This window comes from Schistocerca serialis, chromosome 3 (assembly GCF_023864345.2).
Source record: "Schistocerca serialis cubense isolate TAMUIC-IGC-003099 chromosome 3, iqSchSeri2.2, whole genome shotgun sequence".
Lineage (NCBI taxonomy): Eukaryota > Metazoa > Arthropoda > Insecta > Orthoptera > Acrididae > Schistocerca > Schistocerca serialis.
In genome coordinates this window covers 506,918,677-506,939,420 of record NC_064640.1, presented here as the reverse complement: position 1 = coordinate 506,939,420, position 20,744 = coordinate 506,918,677, and the positions used below count along the sequence as shown (strand labels likewise).

Genomic DNA, 20,744 nt, shown 5'->3' with positions numbered 1-20,744 from the left:
AACATATCTCAAATTCATATTAAATCTTAAAGAAATAAACTCTCAAAAGGCAACATATCAACAGTATAAAAACAACTTTGGTCATCATTTTTTAAATGTTATTTTTGAATTATGTTGTTGCTAAGACAATTAAAAAACAATTATGGAACTATACACACCCCAGACTAAAACAGGCAGAAATACTCACCTGGCCATTAACTCGTATATCACTTAGCCTATACCAGTCATCTTCGTAGCTGTCAACTGACATCCGTGAATCTTCTTCAGGAAGCCAGCTAAGATTTAATGGCACATGAATTACATTCCCAACAGATGACTGCATTTGTGCCTTGGGCTACAAACACCACAACAGCATAACAGTCCAAAGAGTAAGCTGAAACAAAAATATTTGCCATAACAGTGACATAGAGCAAATACATTAAATTGCTCAACAATAAAGGAAAATACATGCCCCTGCCAAGTTTCAGAGGGTCATATGCTGAAGAAATTAGGCAAAAGAAAAATCTCTTGGGTCTTTTGACCCAAAGCCAGTACTTGAGAGTTAAGATGGGATGCACAAGGGATTTGTAAATAGTCTCTTTTGTAGACTGGCTATATTATACTACCAACAAAATGAAGTCTGCCACTTGCCATATCTAAGATAATGTGGTCATTCCATTTCATATCACTACAACTTGTTATATTCTCAGGTATTTGTATGAGCTGACCATTTCTAATTGTGAAAAACTGATATTTTACTCATAAGGCACTGTGTTTTCTTTGCTTTTGTCTGAATACTGGATTTAAAAATCCAATCTGGTAAAGGCATACAGAATAAAAATGTTAGCTGCTATTGTAGGAACACTAACTGTTACTTGGTTCTTCAAAGCAATAAGACGACTGCTATACATAAACACACAATGTTTACATAAAATGTAAATGCTAACTCCATCCACAGGTCCTGGCAGGTCCATTGGTACCAGTTGGCTGCCTTGTCACCCTCTGCCAATGGCGTCATTGGATGCAGTATGGAGGGACGCGGGCCCACCACTCTGCACTCTTGACAGTTGTCAGGTTTCATGTTCTGGAGTTGGTGCTGCTTGGTCAAGTAGCTCCTCAACTGGCATCACGAGGATAAGTCCTTATTTTCACTACACTTTGCAAAATAGCACTACTACTACTACTAATATTATTATTACTAATATTGCAGTTTTGTTTGAGCTGGTGTTGAGGTGGAATTTATAACTACATTTTTAATTATCTTACTTCCACGATTGTGTGGTGGTGGTGGTGGCGGCAAAGAATCTGCAGATGATTATGTCATGTTTCATCAGTCGACTTTTGAGAACGATATTCTCTAGGATGCACAATGTGCAGCTAAAAACTTAACATCAAGTGCATGTTGTGCCACGGATACATTTTTAAATTAGTACTGATGAATGAAAACCACAATCGTGTGACACAGCAATGCACACTGCAACAAAGTTCCAAAATCAAAGTCAAGGTACAGAAAGCAAAGTAATTGTTGTTCTGGAGAATTGGGATTACTATGGATTCAATACCTAAGTATTAACTGCTAGGTCTGAAAGCTGTGCTGAGCATTGATTTACAATAGTGGGCTAATGGCCATCCCCATATAACCTACTCTCTCTGACCCCTATGCTTGCAGTTGCCAGAAGCACTGGACTTTGATGAGTCCAGACGAGCTAACCAAAAACGAAATAAGCTTCATCCTAACTAACAAAGAGGAGTACTGTAAAGATTTGTCTGTAGGGAACATATTTGATACAATTATTTTACTTTTATTCACAGTCCTGCAATATTTTAGAAAGGACAACACTTTCTGCCTGGGCTGCTATTAAGTGAATTTATTCACCATGATCAAGATTTTAGACTATTATGGCATTCTCAACTGTAAGAAGCTAAATTCCTTAAAGACTACTTAAACTTTAAGAATACATTCTGTTCTCCAAAATTTTACCTAGGAAGAGGACCCTTTCTTACAATGGTTTGGGGAGGCACAGCGGTGTTACTCCTTGTGTCATGATATGACTTTGGGTCACAGGTGGTAGTGATTGAGGGAACTCTGATGGCACAACAGTATGTCAAGGACATCCTGTCTCCTTGTGTGTTACCCCTCATGTAACAGTATTGTGGTGACCTTTTTCAATAAGACAATGCTTGTCCATACATGGCCCGTGCAACCAGCAAGATCCCCAGATATGTCTCCAACAGAACATTTGTGGGACCAGCTCAGACATTTTCTCTGTCCCAGTGGCAGCATCCAGGATATCAAGCAGCAGTTATAACAGCTGTGGGCCAGCTTGTCTCAGGAGAGGATCCAAAGACTTTGTGACCCCTAACCAAACAAATAAGTGCATGCATCCAGACCATACGGGGTGCAACATCATACTGATAATTGGGCTCATACTGCAAAGTTCTTTGTACATCTGACTCAATTTTGTAATCACAGAAATAAAATCACATATCCTCTCAACACGTGAAGTTTCATTTTGCTTTCTCTTCCATTTCGGGTGCTTAGCTTTTGTGTAACACAGTACAGATTATGTTCCTCTGACACTTGTACCCATGTTATGGCCAATAACAAGCACATAATTTGAGGTTCACTGATGAATCTTTCAACAACTTCTACAAAATCAAATGTCCTTACATTGTGCCACCTTCCTATAAGACTGATTAGATACATATTCCTGAATGTGTCCGTGCAGTTACACAAACAATGTGTGCTACTGGTGATGTTTAACTGGAATTCACCATTGGGAGGTACAAAACCCTCTACAGCTTCCTATCACCTCCAAAAAATGCTGTTACTTGGTGTGCTCTGGTAAGGTCCATATTCAGTGAATAACTGTTAACAAATTGCTCACAAAGTACAAAACATTAGCAGATGAGGTGGAAAAAATCTATCACTTAATTGAACACAAGAAACATAAAATGTCTGGAATAAATTGGTTCTGCTTCTCAAATATGCCACCTTGCTTGATAAACTTCAAACAACAATTTATATCCTCAAATCAAATTAGCAAGATGGTATGGGTTTCTGAGGAAAAATTTTGTCTTTTCTACAAGAGTTATGATTCTTCTAAGATTTGACACAGGATCTGACTCCTGCTGTATATTGGTAATCTCAAAACAAAGTGTATCAAAAACTTTTTTCATTAATATGTCTTAGAAATATTCCACTGAGAAGGAAGCACAAAAATATTATTTAGTCATAATCTATGATGCCACAGAAAAGTGAAACTTACATGTTGGTGATACACAGTAAATTATCTTCTTACATCTCTCGATGATTGATGGGGTAGTGAAATCGTCAATTCTTTACTCTGTCACAAAATGGAGGTGGACAGCCATAACATCTTTCCTGGGATAAAAGTACTTTGTTCAGCAAACTGGAACATGAAGAATGCAAATAACAGGCATCTTACTGCAAAGTAACAAAAAAATTCATTTACAGTCAATCATACAGAGCTCATCTCTCTTTCCAAATGATAACAATAAGAATACAGCTGGCCTCTGCTCAACCTTTCTCACAAAGCACATTAATTTTGCTTAAATCTATTATAATGGTAATGAAAATAATGATCTGTCAACTGACAGGACACTGTGTTGTAGTAGTTGTTGTAGATTTCAGTCTGAAGGCTGTTTTGATGTGACTCTCCATGCTAATCTACGCAGTGCAAGCATAGTCACCTCTGTATAACTACTACAACCTACAGCCATTTGTAACTATTTACTGTACTCAAGTCTTGATCTCCCTCCACAAATTTTCCTCCACACTTCCTGCCACTATCAAACTCACAATTCCTGGATGCCTAAGGATGTGTCCTATACAGCAATCCATTCTTTTAGTCAAGTTGTGGCATAATTTGTTTCCAGCACTACTGTATTCTATCTCTCTTCATTAGTTATCTTAATCTTCAGTCTTCTCTTGTATCAATCGCCTTTTCAAATACTATTATTCCCTTCCTGTTCAAACTGTTTATCATCCACATTACATTTCTGTACAGGGCTACATGCCAGACAAATATCTTCAGAGGACATCCTAGCAGCTAAATTTATAATCTATGTTAGCACATTTCTCTTTTTCTGAAATATTTCCCTCACTCTTGCATCTGCATTACATATCCTCACTATTTCAGTTATCGTCAGTTATTTTGCTGCTGAAATAGTAAAAGTTATCTACCACTTTTGGTGCAGATTTTATAAAGCAGTTGGTCTTTAATTAGCACTCAGATCAAGCTGAACTGAGAAATCTGTGTTGATAAATGTTAACCTCAAATTATGTCACCACGAACTAGGATAAACTTTGAGTGGCCAAATTTCATGGACCAAGTTCACTGCAATCTTCGGTTTACAACCTAATAACACTACCAAAGAATGGATTTTGTTTTGGGCAAATACATGTTGAAAAGGGGTAAATAATAAATGTGAATATGTTACTCCCATGCTGCTGAAGTTCGAAACAGTGTTTTTTTCAATAAATTGAGGAAAATACTGGCAATTTATGTAATGAATGCAGATAATAATTGATCTCATAAAAGTTAATGGAAATAACTCATAATTAATATAATTAATTCAAAGACATATCAAATCGGATAAAGAGAGGGAAATTCGAACTATCTGAAGCAGACAGACAGCAGTCAATAATGATCAAACATCTCTTACGATAATGTTCTATAGGCACGAACAGCAGCAACTAAACTATTTCTATTACATTTTTAACTACTGAACATGTCTTTAAATTGTTATCACAACTGCACACACATTTCTGCATAAAACAGTAATTACTTGTAAGACAATGAGCAACTACATGTTAGTTGGCCAATACCTAAACATAATTTTGTCCTCGTAGCTCAGTGGTAACATGCTGTATTACTGATCAGATGGTCTGGGGTTCTATTCCAGATCAGTCATAAGGATGTTTTTTTTTCCCCCCCACTTATTGCTACTCTCACCTGAGGCAATGCTTATTAATGTACAAAATACTGAGTTCAACTTGTTTCGGAGCCCGCCTTAAACTGTAGGTCCACATATGTCTGGGGGACTGAAGATGACAAGGGTACACCTAGACTGAGAGGACCCTGCCCAATAAATCGCTGTGCTGGTCAAATCAACCTACTGATTGATGTCAGCTCTATCTAAGGAGACAGTGCAAATATGTACCTTTGCCGCTCTTCAGTTTGATTTAGTTTCTTTAGGGTTAAATAAAAATGGCTTTGAGTCCTACAACCTATTGAAAATTTCAAGTTAAAATCTTCTGGGTTATTAGGCCGTGTCATGTTTCTTCTAAAATGTTTGACGTTTTGACCCCTCTGTTGGGATCTTCCTCAGGATCTTTTGGTGTCCGCTACTGCTAGAACACTGTCAGAGACGAGTGTCGCGTCCACTTGTAAAGGGCGGGTTTTGTGGTGTTGGTGCTGGAAAAGTCATAGTATTGGTTAAAATTCATTTGGCTACCATTGGTGGGCCATAGTCATAGGCTAATAGTCCCGCTATGCTGCAGAAGAAGGAGCGTTGGTAGCTCATCTCCTATATGGCTATAGGCTTCCGGCATCGTGGCTCCCCGCCGTCAAGGAAGTAAATACGCGGCCGCGGTGTGTGAGTGGCATAAACAACGCACTGCAAGTCACCTCAGCAGGCAATAATATTTTAGGTAAACATTCCCCGTCTCTTGCTCTGTCCGTTTCGAATCTAGCCACTGATGACGACCAACCAATAGCGGCAGCAGGCATTTCAACCAATAACCCTTCTCCATCATAAGTGTGGAATAGTGCCTTTCTATCCAATGACACTGGACCGCCAATGGTATCCACAGGAGATGAGCTACCAAGTTGGCCATAAATGTTGTATTCCCTGATTTAATCCAACTTCATTACACTACATTTTGTTAATATTCATTTTATAGCTTGTTTCCAAAACATTGTCCATTCAACTGATCTCCAGGTCTTGGCCATCTCTGTCAGAATCACAATGTCATCGACAATCATCCTCAAAGTTTTTATGCCTCTCCCTGAACTCCAATTTCCTTGTCAAATTTCTCCTTGATTTTCTTAACCTCTTGCGCAATATCCACACTGTAGAACACAGTGAATAGGCAACAGCCTTGTTTCACCCCATTCTCAACAACTGCTTCCCTTTCATATCATTTTACTCTTAAAACTGGAGTCTTTACAAGTCTTAGATAATCGTTTACTCCTTGCATTTTATCACTGCTATCTCCAGAACTTCAAAGAGTGTATTCCAGGAAACACTGTCAAAAACTCTCTCTAAATCTACAAGTGCTATAAACATAGGTTTGCATTTTTTCAACCTATCTTCTAATCGGAGTCACAGGAACAGCACTGTCTTGCATTTTACTACATTTTTCCAAAACCCAAACTGATTTAGCCCAAGACTGAATCTACAATTTTTTCATTCTTCTTTAAACCATTCTTGTCAGTATTTTGCAAGACCTGCCCTCTTTGGAAATGGAACTATTATATTCTTCTTGATGTCTGAGGGTATTTCACCTCTCATACATCTTATATGTCACATCTATATCTACAAAAATCACAAACAGAGTGATGGGAAAACAACTTGTCTGTATGCCTCCATGTCAGCCCTAATTCCTCCAGTCATTATGCAAAATGTACATTGGTAGCAGTAGAATCTTTCTGCAATCAACTGCAAAAATACCAGTTCTCTAAATTTTCTCAACAGTGCTTTGCTAACCAAGGTCATTGCCTTCCCTCTTGGGATTCCCACTGGAGTTCATAAAGCATCCCAGCAATACTCGCATGTCGACTGAACCTGCTGATAACAAATCTAGCAGCATGCCCCTGAATTGCTTCAATGACTTCTTTTAATAGGATCTAGTGGGGATCCGAAACACTTGAACAGTACTCAAGAATGGGTCGCATTAGTGTTCTATACACAATCTTCATTATAAATGAGCTGCACTTTCCTAAAATGCTCTCAATAAACTGAAAGTCTACAATTCACGTTCCACGCTATCAACCTTATGTGTTTGTTCCATTTCATGTCACTTTGGAATGTTACACCCAAATATTTAATCATGGCGGTGTTTAGCAGCACACTGTACATGATCATTATAGGGTGGTTGTTCCTACTCATCTGCATTAACTTACACTCTTCAACATTTAGAGCAAGCTGCTATTCATCACACCAAACAGAAATTGTGTCTAAGTCATTCTGTACCCTTCCCAAGAGTTACACAATGACATTTTGCTGTACACTACAGCATCATCAGCACAGTTGCACATTGTTGATCACTCTATCTCTCAGATCGTTTATGTATATAAAAACCGAGAGTGGTCCTATTATACTTTCCTGAGGAACTCCTGATGATTCTGTCTCTGATGAGCACTTACAGTTCAGTATAATGATCTGGGTTCTATTACTTAAAAAGTCTTCAAGCCACTCACATATCTGGGAACCTATTCCCTATGCTGAGACTTTTGTTAATGGTCAGCAGTGGAGTACTGTGTCAAATGCTTTCCTGAAAACTAGGAATATGGAATTTTTCTGTTGCCTTGTATCCATCATTCACAGGATAACATGTGGAAACAGGGCACGCTGAGTTTCACAACTGCCATGCTTTCTAAATCCATGCTGATTTGTGGACAAAAGATTTTCTGCCACAAGGAAATCTATTACTTTCAAGCTTAGAATATGCTCAAGAATATTGTTATTAAATCACAGTGGGTCTGTTCCATTCTTAATCCACTTACCTGACACAAACTTCTCCAGAGCACAGGCTACAGTCTGTTTCAACTTTGTCCATAATTCTTCTACATTCATCATATTAGAACTAAATGACGTCCATTCAGTGTACAAGTAGGATACTAACAACCTAACAACTGCTTATCTGCTCTTTCTAACATAAAGATTCTCCTATCCTTCTTGACTGAAATAATTTAGTAACAGTTGTCGCTATGACAATGAGATTATTACTAATTCTCGTCTCTACACTGACACTGTCAATAAGGTCAGGCGTGTTTGTAGCTACAAAGTTCAAATATTTCCATTACATGTGGTCTGTCAACTATATGCTCAAGGCAGTTTTCACAAAATGCATTTAGAACTACTTCACAAGATTGTCAGTCAGTACCATCTGCAACGAGTCCATAGATGCCTCAGTCTATCCATGGTAGGTTAAAGCCGTCTCCAACTGATACTGCATGTTGGGGTACTTCCATGCTAATGAACATAGAGTTTCTTTTGGATGATTCTCCAACTGTTACAGCAGGATCGTGTGGCTGGTAAAAACATCCAAAGATCAACTTTAGTTCACACCTAGGCCACATACTTGTGTCCATACTGCTTTGCTGTCAAACTCAATTTCAACCTTAATGGACACAATATTTTTGTCGACTGCAATGAACACTCCAACTCCTATGGCACCTAACCTGCTTTTTTTTTTTTTTTTCAATATATGTTCCACCCTCACTAAATATTTCAGTGCTCTCTACTTCAGGATTCATCCAGATCTCAGTTTCGAGTATAGTCTGAATGTGACAGCTTTCCTGGGGAGGAGTAAATTGAGGAACTGTGTTATGAGTGCTACAACAATTTACTGTCAAAATTTTGGTGGTCAGTGTGACTTTATCTTGTGCGTGATTCTCTGCATGTCATTGTCAGCATTCAACAAAGGACATCAAACTATTATCTAGCCTATAAACCCTACATGTACTCCACAGCACTCTGCTAGCCAAGTATCTCCTTTCTTTATGCAGTGCACCCCTGGTCTATCAAGGGGATTCCTACAATTATCCATCCCACAACACAGGTCAAAAAATTTGCAGCCAAGAACCCCAATCAGTTCTGGGTATGATATTGCATATTGTGAGCTCTGCTTGCATCCTACAAGTGAGGTCAGCTGTTTTCACCAGCTGCCCGTAAGGCACACTGCATCATCAGCAGCCACAGACAAACCCTCCTCCACATCTCAGATGAGGTTCCCCGGCAGGCATAACAAGCACCCATTGGACGTCTTTCTAGCCCCGGGTGCTATTTTCCCAAGGAGCTCTATAACATGTGTGACACTGCAGTTCCGTCTGCCTCCGGTAGCTGAGTGGTCAGCGCGACAGAATGTCAATCCTAAGGGCCCGGGTTTAATTCCTGGCTGGGTCGGAAATTTTCTCCACTCAGGGACTGAGTGTTGGGTTGTACCATTCATCATCATTTCATCCTCATCAACACGCAAGTTACCGAAGTGGCATCAAATCGAAAGACTTGCACCTGGCGAGCGCCCCCACCCCCCTTTCCAGTACCAGTTTGGGCCCTACTGAAGAAGAGGGCACTTGTCCACTCACAGGGTGACTGGGCGAGACCAGATGGTAAGTCCTCACACCAACTCTCCACCTCGAACAACATGAATGTATTACGATCTGCCAATCACTCTGCAGTAAACACAGTTGTCCCACATCCAATGCACTGGAAAGTGCTTCAGCAGCAGAGCCCATGGGCAAAACAAGACACACCTGGGGTGTCCATGTGACGTGTCAGTTTCTCCGTCACCACTACACTGCAAGTCAGCAGGCCACAGACAACAGACCGCAGCAACCGCATCTTCTGTTGTTCACCAACTGTGGCCTACTCCTTCTGCATCTGGACACAATATATAAGATTCTTTATCCATTCTAGTGCTAGACTTTAAACAAAAATAATAGGTTCAAAAAAGATAAAAATGAATTCTGATGTTTTTTATTTTAAGATTTGCACTATCAAACTTCTTAAGATCACATGCAAGCTACTAGAAAGTACTAAGACCGTTCTTGAGTCTACTTCATTGAATGCTGGCAGGATAGGAAATGCAATAATTTTGTCATGGTATGTTCTCCCAAGTACCACAATAATTTTGAGTGAATGTTGTCTACCCCAGGTCCCTTATTTTGGATAAAGTATTTCATGGTTCTGTCTAATCACCTACTTCTTCTTCACTCTATGTAATATTGTCATGAAAAACGTTTTATTTGAATAGACCTTCTATACAGGGTGTTCATTTTAACTGAAGACATTGAAATGTCTTGAAAACTACATATCGGCTCAAAAAAAGTTACAATTCCAGTTTGTTTGTTTCGGTGTGGGTGGCAACTTTGAAATCTTCAATGGGAACCACCTATGGCAAAATATACATACATTTTGCCTCGAGTATTTTCTTCACTTCATCACATATGGCGCTGTAATTGGACATGCTACTCAATGGCCCTTGAATATCCAATGACATGTGGGACCTCACCTTCACGCTGTGAGGGTAGAACATGCTAGTATTTCATAACTTATATTTGGAAATACCATTCACAACACTGTACTCCTCCAACGTACTGAACAGGGGACTACCCAATGCACCACCATGACCGTGTTGCAAACTACGACGTATCATAGCAGGCAGCACACTGTGACCAGTGCTCATGTATCATGGAAACATAGAACAGACACTGGCTTTAAACATTACAATACTTGCACAGTGTTTATTGCTTGCACACCTACCTATTAGATGTGCAAGTGGATGATGAATGTTGGAACAAAAAAAAAAAAAAAAAAAAAAAAAAACTGGAGTGATCCTGATTTACAGGGAATGTAAAAGAAGTGTAGAGGTTGTTTTTGCCTTGTATGCCAAGTGTTTTCCAGAGAAAGCTCACACTTATTTGTTCTTTTACAAGATTGTGAATGCCTTTATGTCTGATGGCAGTGTACAGACTGGAAAATGGAAAGGATGCAAACACATAACAGGAGAAGCTAATGAAATAGCTGCACTAGTTGTAGTGCGCAATAACCCACAGTTAAGTTCTCCGCAATGACACCGCGATTCCGGTATGTCCATAGGTATTATTGTCACAATACTGCATCATCACAAGTATCATCCATACCATGATCAAGAACTTCATGGTACCAATTTCTATACAGATTGTGTTTTGTGAAAGGTCACGTCAACAAATGCCAATGAACCCCCCCCCCCAATTCTTTGCCGAGGTACTATCTTCCGACAAGTTTACATTCACATTCCATGGCAGTGTTAACCACCATAACATGCATTACTGGAGTGTACACAGTCCCTACTGGTTACGGCATCAATGTCCTTGGTCAGTTAACGTATCGTGTGGAATCATGGGGAACGAACATTGGTATGTATTTTATCAACAACGCACTGAATGGACGTAAATATCGAATGTTTTTGGAACAGAAACTACTGGTACTACTGGACAAAGTTGCCCTGCATGTTTGACAACATTTGTGGTTTCAGCATGACGGCTGCCCAGTACATTATACATTGAAGCACGGAGGTATTAGACTGTATTTGCACTGGTCGGTGGATCAGCAGAGATGTCCCTATTAATTGGACATCAGTGGATTTCTTCCTGTGGGGATATTTAAAAGATAAGGTGTACCACCAAGTGTCAACAGGCCATGAAGACACGGTCTACTGCATCAGAAATGCCTGTGCTGATCTGCTTCTGTCCTGTGTACAGTCATTTGAGAATCAGATAACTAAGTGTACTGAAGTTGGCAGCACTATGTTTGAACACTTACTCTAATTGGAAAAGTATAGTAGTGTTTGCCTCAAGCCATGGGCACAGCGGCACATCGAGATGTCCTCTGTTCGCTACATCAGAGGGATGCAAGGCTGCAAATCAGAGTTTCCAATTACAAGTTATGAAATACTAGCCTATCCTACCATCACAGTATGGACATGGGGTCCCATGTACAATTGGATATTGAAGGACCATTGAGTAGGCATGTCATAAATTATGATTGGATAGCCATTTTTATTCCTCTGATTACAGTACTATCTGTGGCAAAATGAAGAAAATGCTTCAGACAAAATACATGCAGATTTTGCCATAGAATCATAATCTTTAATATAAAATGGGGGTGCCCACTCAAGATTCCAAAGTTCCCCCCAGCACCCATGCACGGGGTGGGGTGGGGTGCGGGTAGAGTGTGGTATCATTGGATGTCCCCTTCAGAGACAAACAAATTGGAGTTATGACCTTTTTTTTATCTGATGTGTAGTTTTGGAGATATTTCAATGTCTTCAGTTAAAATGAGCACCCTGTATATCCCTACCATCTTCCAATGAAACCCCAGTATCCTTAATTCTCTGTCTTTCTGAAACTTACTCAGCCTTAATCTGTAATTAATAAGCAATGAGTTATGGGCAGAATGTATGTCTGACCTTGAAAAATGTTTGCAGTTTAAAATATGGTTTCAAAATTTCTGTATTACCATTGGATAATCTATCTGAATCATTTGGTGCCTCTAGGTCTCTTCGATGTATTCAACTTCCTTTCATGAGTCTTAAATTAAGTATTATCAATTATTAAAGTTTCCTTTGGAGAAAATTCTACCAGGTGACTTTGCCTTTCACTCCTTGCCCCTGTCCATGTTCTACTGTTTTTCATTCTCTTCCTTTTCCTTCCATAAAATTACAGCCATCCATCACAAATCTTCATCTCACTAAATGATCTGACAATTTCTTTCCTCGTAAAGCTACATCTACATTTACATCTGTACTCTGCAGACCACTAGGAGGTGCACGGCAGAGGATATGTCCTACTGTATCAGGTATTTGGATTTCTTCCCATTCCATTCGAATATGGAGCATGGGAAGAATGATTGCTTAGATGCCTCTGTCGGTGATGTAATTAATCTAATCTTGTCCTCATGATCCCTACGTGAGTGATACATACGGAGTCATAGTATATTCCTAGAGTCTTCATTTAAAGCTGGTTCTTGAGACTTTGTAAGTAAGCTTTCTCAGGATAGTTTATGTCTGTCTTCACAAGTCTGCCAGTTCAGGTTCTTTAGCATCTCTGTGACACTCTCCCATGGGCCAAAGAAACCTCTGAATATTTGTGCTGCCCTCCTCTTCATATGGTCAAAATCCCCTGTTAGTTCTACTTGGTATGAGTTCCACACTTTAACAATTTCTAGGATGGGCCATACAAGTGATTTGTTAGCAAACTCCTTTGTGGACTGAACGCATTTCCCCAGTATTTACCAATAAACAGAAGTCTACCATCTGCTTTAACCACAAATGAGCCTCTGTGATCATTCCATTTCATATCACTACATAGTGTTACACCTATGTATTTGTATGAGCTGACTGATTCTAATTGTGACTCATTATATCCACAGGATACTACGTTTTTTCATCTTCTAAAGTGCACAATTTTACATTTCTGAACATTTAATGCAAGTTGCCAATCTCCGCATCACTTTGAAATCATATCAAGACATGACTGTATATTTATGCATTTTGTTTGAAACAGTACTTCATTATAGATAGCTGCATTATCTGCAAAAAATCTGAGGTTACTATTAATATTGTCTACAAGATAATGAATATACAACACAAACAGCAAGGGCCCCAACACACTTCCCTGGGGCATACCCAAAGTTACTTCTGCATCTGTCGATGACTCTCTGCTCAAGATAACTTACCAAAAATCCTCAAAACCAGTCACAAGTTTCACTTGATAGTCCATATGACTGTACTTTTAACACTAGATGCAGATGTGGTACTGAGTCAAATGCTTGTCAGAAATCAAGAAACACTGCACCTATCTGACTGCCTTGATCCAAAGCTTTCAATACGTCACATGAGAAAACTGTGAGATAGGTTTGCATAAGCGACGTTTCTGGAATCCATCCTGGTTGGAATAGAGGACGTCACTCTGTTCGAGATACCTCATTATGTTTGAGCTCAGATTATGTTCTAAGATTCTACAACAAATTCATGTGAAGGATACTGGATGTTAGTTTTGTGGATGATGTCTACCACTCTTCTTGTAAATGGGTGTAACACGCGCTTTCTTCCAACTATCGGGCATCGTTTCTTGTTCAAGATATCTATGATAGATTATAGTTTGGAGACAGGCTAACTTAGCCACAACTTCAGTATAGAATCTGACAGGGATTCCATTGGGCCATGGAGCTTCGTTCAGTTTCAATGATTTCAGTTGTTTCTCAATACCATGACAATAACACTTATTTTACTCATCTTTTCAGTTGAACAAGGATTAAATTGGGGCAATTCTTCTGGGTTTTCCTTTGTACAGGAGCATCTGAAAACTCAGTTAAGCATTTCAGCTTTTGCCTTGCTAGTCTCAATTTCAGTTCCTGTCTCATTAGAGAGCAACTAGGCACTAACTCTGCTGCCACCAACAGCCTTTACATATGATCAGAATTTCTTTGGGTTTTCTGGAAGATCATTTGACAGAATGGTAATCACAGAAGGCTTCACACATTGCTCTCGACAGAGAAATGCATTTCATTCAGCATCTCTCTGTACATAGCCCTACACTTTGTTTTACACCTGTTTCGTAGTCGTCTCTGTTCCTTTAGGAGTTCCTTTACAGTGGCTGTATAACATGGAGGGTCCTGCCCATTATGAACTGTTCTACTTGGTACACATCTATCCAGTCTATGGTCAACTATTCCTTTAAACTTCAGCCATAGTTCCTCTACGTGCTCCCCGTGCTGAAAATTTCAAGTTCCTCATTGAGATATGACTCTACTGCTTTTTATCTAATTTACTGAACAGTCGTTTCTTTCTACTTGTTTCAGTTGTCCTTTGTACTTTGGTAATCACTGTTTGCACAACCGTGTCATGGTCACTGATATCAGTTTCGATGTGGACATCCTGAAGGAGGTTAGGTCTATTTGTTGCTATCACTTCTAACACATTTCTATCATGAAAGAGGTTCTGAACTGTCTTTTACAGGTAGTTTTCAGAGAGGCATTTTGTAATGTTTCACAGGATGTCTTGTCATGCCCACCACCGACAAAACTGCAATTTTTGCAACTAATGGTTGGATGGCAGAAGTGTCCAGCAATGATTACAGTATAACTGAGGAGCTTACATACAAGGGAACTAAGGTTTTCTCGAAAGTTTTCGGTTACATCAGGAGGTGAATCTCATGAGCAACAGGAGTACCAAATTACCATTTTATGTCCACCTCTGATACTGAGTCTGGCCCAAACAATCTCATGTACAGCTTCAATTTCTAACTTGGTGAATCTGAGTTTTTTGTCTACTGCCACAGAAACATCATCTCTATTCCCCATTAGCCCAGATTTTCAATAAACAGATAAATTCTCCCCTAAAATATCACTGCTATCAATTTTTGTACCTAGTATTATGTGAGTTTCACTGCTTTTCAGAAGTGCTTCAAACTCTGGCACTTTGTTGCAAATGCTTTGGCAGTTACCTACTAGGATTTCAATGCTCTTGCCTGTGGGGGATGGGCATTCTTTTGGACTTTACACTTATACTCTGCATCACCTACACCTGTCATTATCTGAACTGGATGGAATCGCCTAATCAAAAAAAAAACCTTGTGTGCACCCTACACACAAGCAGCTACCTGGGTAGCAGCCGCTCATGTGTAGTGCACACCTGACCCATTTAGGTGAACCCCACAGTTCTCAACCGTATGGCTCATGTCCAGGAAAAAGAATCCTGTAATGTTTGAATACTCCATTAGTAGTGTAGCGCTTGACACAGTCATGTCGATTAAATATTTGGGCGTAACACTGCAGGGCGATATGAGGTGGGACACGCATGTAATGGCAGTTGTGGGGAAGGCGGATAGTCGTCTTCGGTTCATTGGTAGAATTTTAGGAAGATGTGGTTCATCTGTAAAGCAGACCGCTTATAAAACACTAATACGACCTATTCTTGAGTACTGCTCGAGTGTTTGGGATCCCTATCAGGTCAGATTGAGGGAGGACATAGAAGCAATTCAGAGGCGGGCTGCTAGATTTGTTACTGGTAGGTTTGATCATCATGTGAGTGTTATGGAAATGCTTCAGGAACTCGGGTGGGAGTCTCTAGAGGAAAGGAGGCGTTCTTTTCGTGAATCGCTACTGAGAAAATTTAGAGAACCAGCATTTGAGGCTGACTGCAGTACAATTTTATTGCCGCCAACTTACATTTCGCGGAAAGACCACAAAGATAAGATAAGAGAGATTAGGGCTCGTACAGATGCATATAGGCAGTCATTTTTCCCTCATTCTGTTTGGGAGTGGAACAGGGAGAGAAGATGCTAGTTGTGGTACGAGGTACCCTCCGCCATGCACCGTATAGTGGATTGCGGAGTATGTGTGTAGATGTAGATGTAGAAGTCACAGCCTAAGTTGTCACAGAGCTTTCGAAGTCTCTGGTTCAGTCCTTCCACTTAATTCAGAACCTGCAGACCATGATCAGTTCTAGGGACAATGCTGCAAATTGTGAGCTTCATTGAAACTCCATTTGGGAGGCTGGTCTTCTTAACCTTCTCTGCCAGTCACTGGAATGATTAAAAGTGTACCCTCGGAGCCCAGAAGACAGGCATCGTTTGCTCTAGTGTGTGTCACAATCTGCAGTTGGCTGCACCTGTTTCTCTCATTATCATATGCAGAGCAAGAGGGTGTCTGCTCCGTGTCTAACATGGCTATGATAATGTATTCACAATGTTGTTTAAAGTCGCTCACACCCATTCTTCTTCCTTATTAATCATTAGACTTACTCCTGCATTGCTCCTATTTAATTCTACATTGAAAATCTTACACTCACCTGAGCAGAAGTCTTATTCTTTATGCTATCGCACTTCACTACTTTTAACAATTCCTACATTCAACCAATCCATTTCTCATTTTAAAATTTGTATCCTACTTATCCGATGAAAGGATCTTACATTCCTTGCTCTGACATTCGAGAGTAAATTATATCTGTATTTGAGAGAAATGGCACAAGTGCCAAATTTTCATCTTAAATGGGATACATATTATTAACTTGATTGGAAACAATCTGGACAATAAAAAAAACAGTTTATATTTGCTGTTGGATCACAGTCTCCAAGAATTTTTTTAATAACTTCATATTCACCATGAACTGTACATTTATTACAATATCCACAATTGCAATTTTGACTTTAGATCTTTTCTAGTGATTATTGTTGCAATCAATGTATATGATAAGGTTAGAGACATCACTTGAGATGTGGAAGTGATCTGCTATTTTACTAACCATACACATATCCGATTTCTTAAGTTCCAAAATCACAGCAGTCAATTAAGATAACGCAGAGAGGTGTTTGTTTATTTATTTATTTATTTAAGACTGACTGGTAAAACAGTATCATGATCCAACCTTCGGATCATGAGATATTTACCTTTTAATTAAGCACTGGAATCAGAATTCACTATAGCATACAATGGCTGAATGTGGCCATTGACACACAAAGGGCAGGTAAGTGCATGATAGCTTGCAAATCATCACAGCGGGAGTCTGGAGCACAACACTGGAAAACTTCTGGAACCTTGGCACAAGGATATGATGGGAATGAACTAAATGTTAAATGCAGTTTGTGGAGCAGACAACCCTTAACAACATGCAGGTGGACTCAGTCCAATCCCTTGAAGCCATGAAAAAGAAAAATAGTTAATCCGAAAAATATGTTTTTAAGGAATTATTTTAACATATGGGAATGCAGCCTTTCTTAGATGAGAACTCGAGAAGACTTCATCGCTGAGTTAGCACGATTGTAAAATTTTTTCAAGAAGTGTTCCAAAAGAATCTTCACAATGTAGGACATAATATTTTTAAAATTGTAAATATTATTTAAGTGGTTCATCTGACCTTAGAGTACACCTAACAGTTATAAGCAGCTGTGACAGACCATTATGTAGACGAGAACAAGTCAGGTGTTGGCTGAGGCAGGATCTGTGTCAAACAGCAATTTCATGTTGACAATGTCACACAGGTAGTGCTTTTAATTGATGTTTTGAAGTTATGTTTTGATGGTAACAGTATATACAGACTCAGACACTGGTAGTGTAAATGAACAATACTTATGTTGCGTGCATCATAGCAGCATCTGTCACCCTATCGTCGGTAAGTCGGATTATGTTTATTTTATTATCTACTTGTGTACTTTCTCATTGTTGTAATCAGATTGTCACTGATGAAATTCTGGTGGTGATTGTGGACATAGATTGTTTTTTGATTTGGAGCATATAGTGCAATTTATTGACAGGCTGACCCAGAATTAGCAATGGTCATATAAGCTCCATGAATTCTGATGAGTGTCACCTATAGATTTATGAATTCGTTGTAACTAATGTACACCAAAAAAATTGGAGGACATAGGGCCACAACAACATATTATGATTTTGGGTACAGAATATATGTCGCAACTCTATATTAAAAGGGAGTTGATTGCGGCACTGTATGACGATTAAATGAATTTCATCAGATTCTTGGAAAGGATCTGCGTCTAAATATACACGATTAAGTGCCTGGCAGAGGGTTCATCAAACCACCTTTAAGCTACTTCTCTACCATTCCACTCTTGAACAGAACACATGAAAAATAAACACTTAAACCTTTCCATGCAAGTTCTGATTTATCTTATATTATTATGATGACCACCTCTCCCTATGTATGTGGGTACCAATAAAATACTTTCACACACTAAGGAGAAAGCTGGTGATTGAAGTATCATAAGAAGGTCCTGCTGTAGTGAAAAACACCTTTGTTTCAATTATTGCCACCCCAATTCATGTATCATATCCATGGCACTCCCTCCCATATTTCACAATAATACAAAACAAGCTGCCCTTCTTTGAATTTTTTTGATGTCCTCTGTCAATCCTATCTGATGCAGATCCCACACTGCACAGCAATACTCCAGAAGGGGGGGGACAAGCGCAATGAACACACACTATATCACAGACTTGTTACATTTTCTAAGTGTTCTGCCAATAAATCGAAGTCTATGGTTTGCTTTGCCCACATTACTATGTGATCATCCCAACTGAAGTTATATGTAACTGCAATCCCTAAGTATTTAGTTGAGTTTACAGCCTTTCAACTTCCGTGATTTATTGTGTAACTGAAATTTAGCGGATTCTTTTTAGTGCTCATGTGGATGACCTCACACCTTTCATGATTTAGAGTCAATTGCCACTTTTTGCACCATACAGATATCTTGTCTAAATCATTTTGCAACTCATTCTGATCATCTGATAACATTACATGACAGTAAATGACAGCATCATCTGCAAACGATCTAAGAAGATTCCTCTCAGACTGCTTCCAAAATTGTTTATGTAGGTCAGGAATGACAGAGGGCCTATAATGTTTCCTTGAGGGATGCCAGACATTACTTCTGGTATTACTTGTTGAATTTCCATCAGTTATTATGAACTGTGACATATCTGACAGGAAATCATGAGTCCAGTCACACAACTGATAGGATTACTTCTTGAGAATAAAGAGCTAGTTGTGTTTCATAAGAACAATATTTTCTGAATCTCTGCTGGCTATTTGTCAATAAATCATTTTCTTTGAGGTGATTCATGATGTTCAAGCAAGTATATTCCAAAATCCTACTGCAAATCAATGTTAGTGGTATGGGTCCGCAATTCAGCGTATTATTCCTGTTTCCTTTCTTGGGTATTGGTATGATTTGTGCAATTTTCCAGTCTCTTGGTACAGAACTTTCTATGACCAAGAGGTTGTATATGATTGCTAATTATGGAGCTACTATATAAGCATACTCAGAAGGAGCCTGATGGTGTACAACAGATGGAACGGATGTAGTGGTTACATGGGCAAGACGGCAGGAACAACAATTCTCAGCCATGGCAAGGTGGTGGTAGGCAGTTGCGCCTTATGTGTAGTTACAGCTGCAGGTCAAACTCATGCAATGTGTGACCATATAGGAGCCACTGTGAGGGGGCACCAGAGAAAATGAGGTCTGACATCTCAACATTTAGAGGACATTTTGCAGTAAATATCACCATTTTGCAAGGACATGAAGTGTGGAATGGCTATGCCACAGTTTACCCTGAGGGTGTGAAGCAGGCACACCTGGGGACAGATGGTCCACTGGCTGGCCACGTAACAAAGCTGATGGGAGTTCTGGGAACCTTGGTCAGAGTGGAGATGCAGTTAGCCTTGAAGAATGGGTGCAGGGCACGCAAGCAGTGCAGCACTTAAGAGCAGTGCAGTTGGCAAGTATGGGAATTGTGGAGAATCCAAAGCAGAACTTGGAAGGAAGCAAGATAGGCAATGCTTCCAAAGTACAGGCATGGGAACTTGAACAAGCAAAATAATTTTTAGAGAGCACAAAAGTGCCTCTGGAGGAAAGCGACATTATCTATGAAATCATATTCAATGAGGATTCTGGATACAAACCATTCTTCATGCTGGATAATGAAAATGCATTACCTTTAGTCTCACTGGCTGAGCAGCACAAAGCACAGCACATATGTGAACTGTCATTTCATGACTAAATGAGTCAAGAGTTTTGGTGTATTCTTTTAGGAAGAGTAAAACCTGAAAATTCACTGATTAAGTGAGATTTTGACTGAACAGTATTGAGTAAAGATTTACATTTGAAGAGGATCCAGTGCAAACTTAAGATGGTATTAAACCTATTGTAATGGTAATAGTAAATGTATTACAATATGAGCTACTCAGAGACAGTGGTTCCAAACTTTTCAGTGATTTCTCAAGCATATTTAGAAGCCTTGCCAAGCCAAACAAACAAGGTAGTTATGCTACTATTAACAGTTATGCCAGTATTAAGTGTTAAGAAACTTTGGAGCATCAGGGAAGTTGTCAAAAACCATCAGGTGAGAAATCATGCAGCCTGTCCAATTTAAAGATGTTGTACTAGAACATACATTTTTAATTATTCTGAATCTAGTGGTGCCGTTTGTGAAGCAAAAGGAAAAATGTTTGGGTA

The 20,744-nt window shown here is 39.3% G+C and overlaps 1 protein-coding gene across 2 annotated transcripts in view; it reads right to left on the bottom strand.

Moving 5' to 3' along the window:
* The window catches only part of LOC126470390 (SPRY domain-containing protein 3-like), a 199,134-nt gene that overhangs the window by 139,877 nt on the left and 38,513 nt on the right, over positions 1-20,744 (bottom strand). For both annotated transcript variants that reach the window (XM_050098231.1, XM_050098230.1), the window contains exons 2-3: positions 3,249-3,392; positions 188-373 (exon numbers count right to left, since the gene is read on the bottom strand). In XM_050098231.1, coding sequence (XP_049954188.1) covers positions 188-322 — 135 coding nt within the window. In that variant the 5' untranslated portion in view covers positions 323-373; positions 3,249-3,392. The remainder of the gene's footprint in view (positions 1-187; positions 374-3,248; positions 3,393-20,744) is intronic.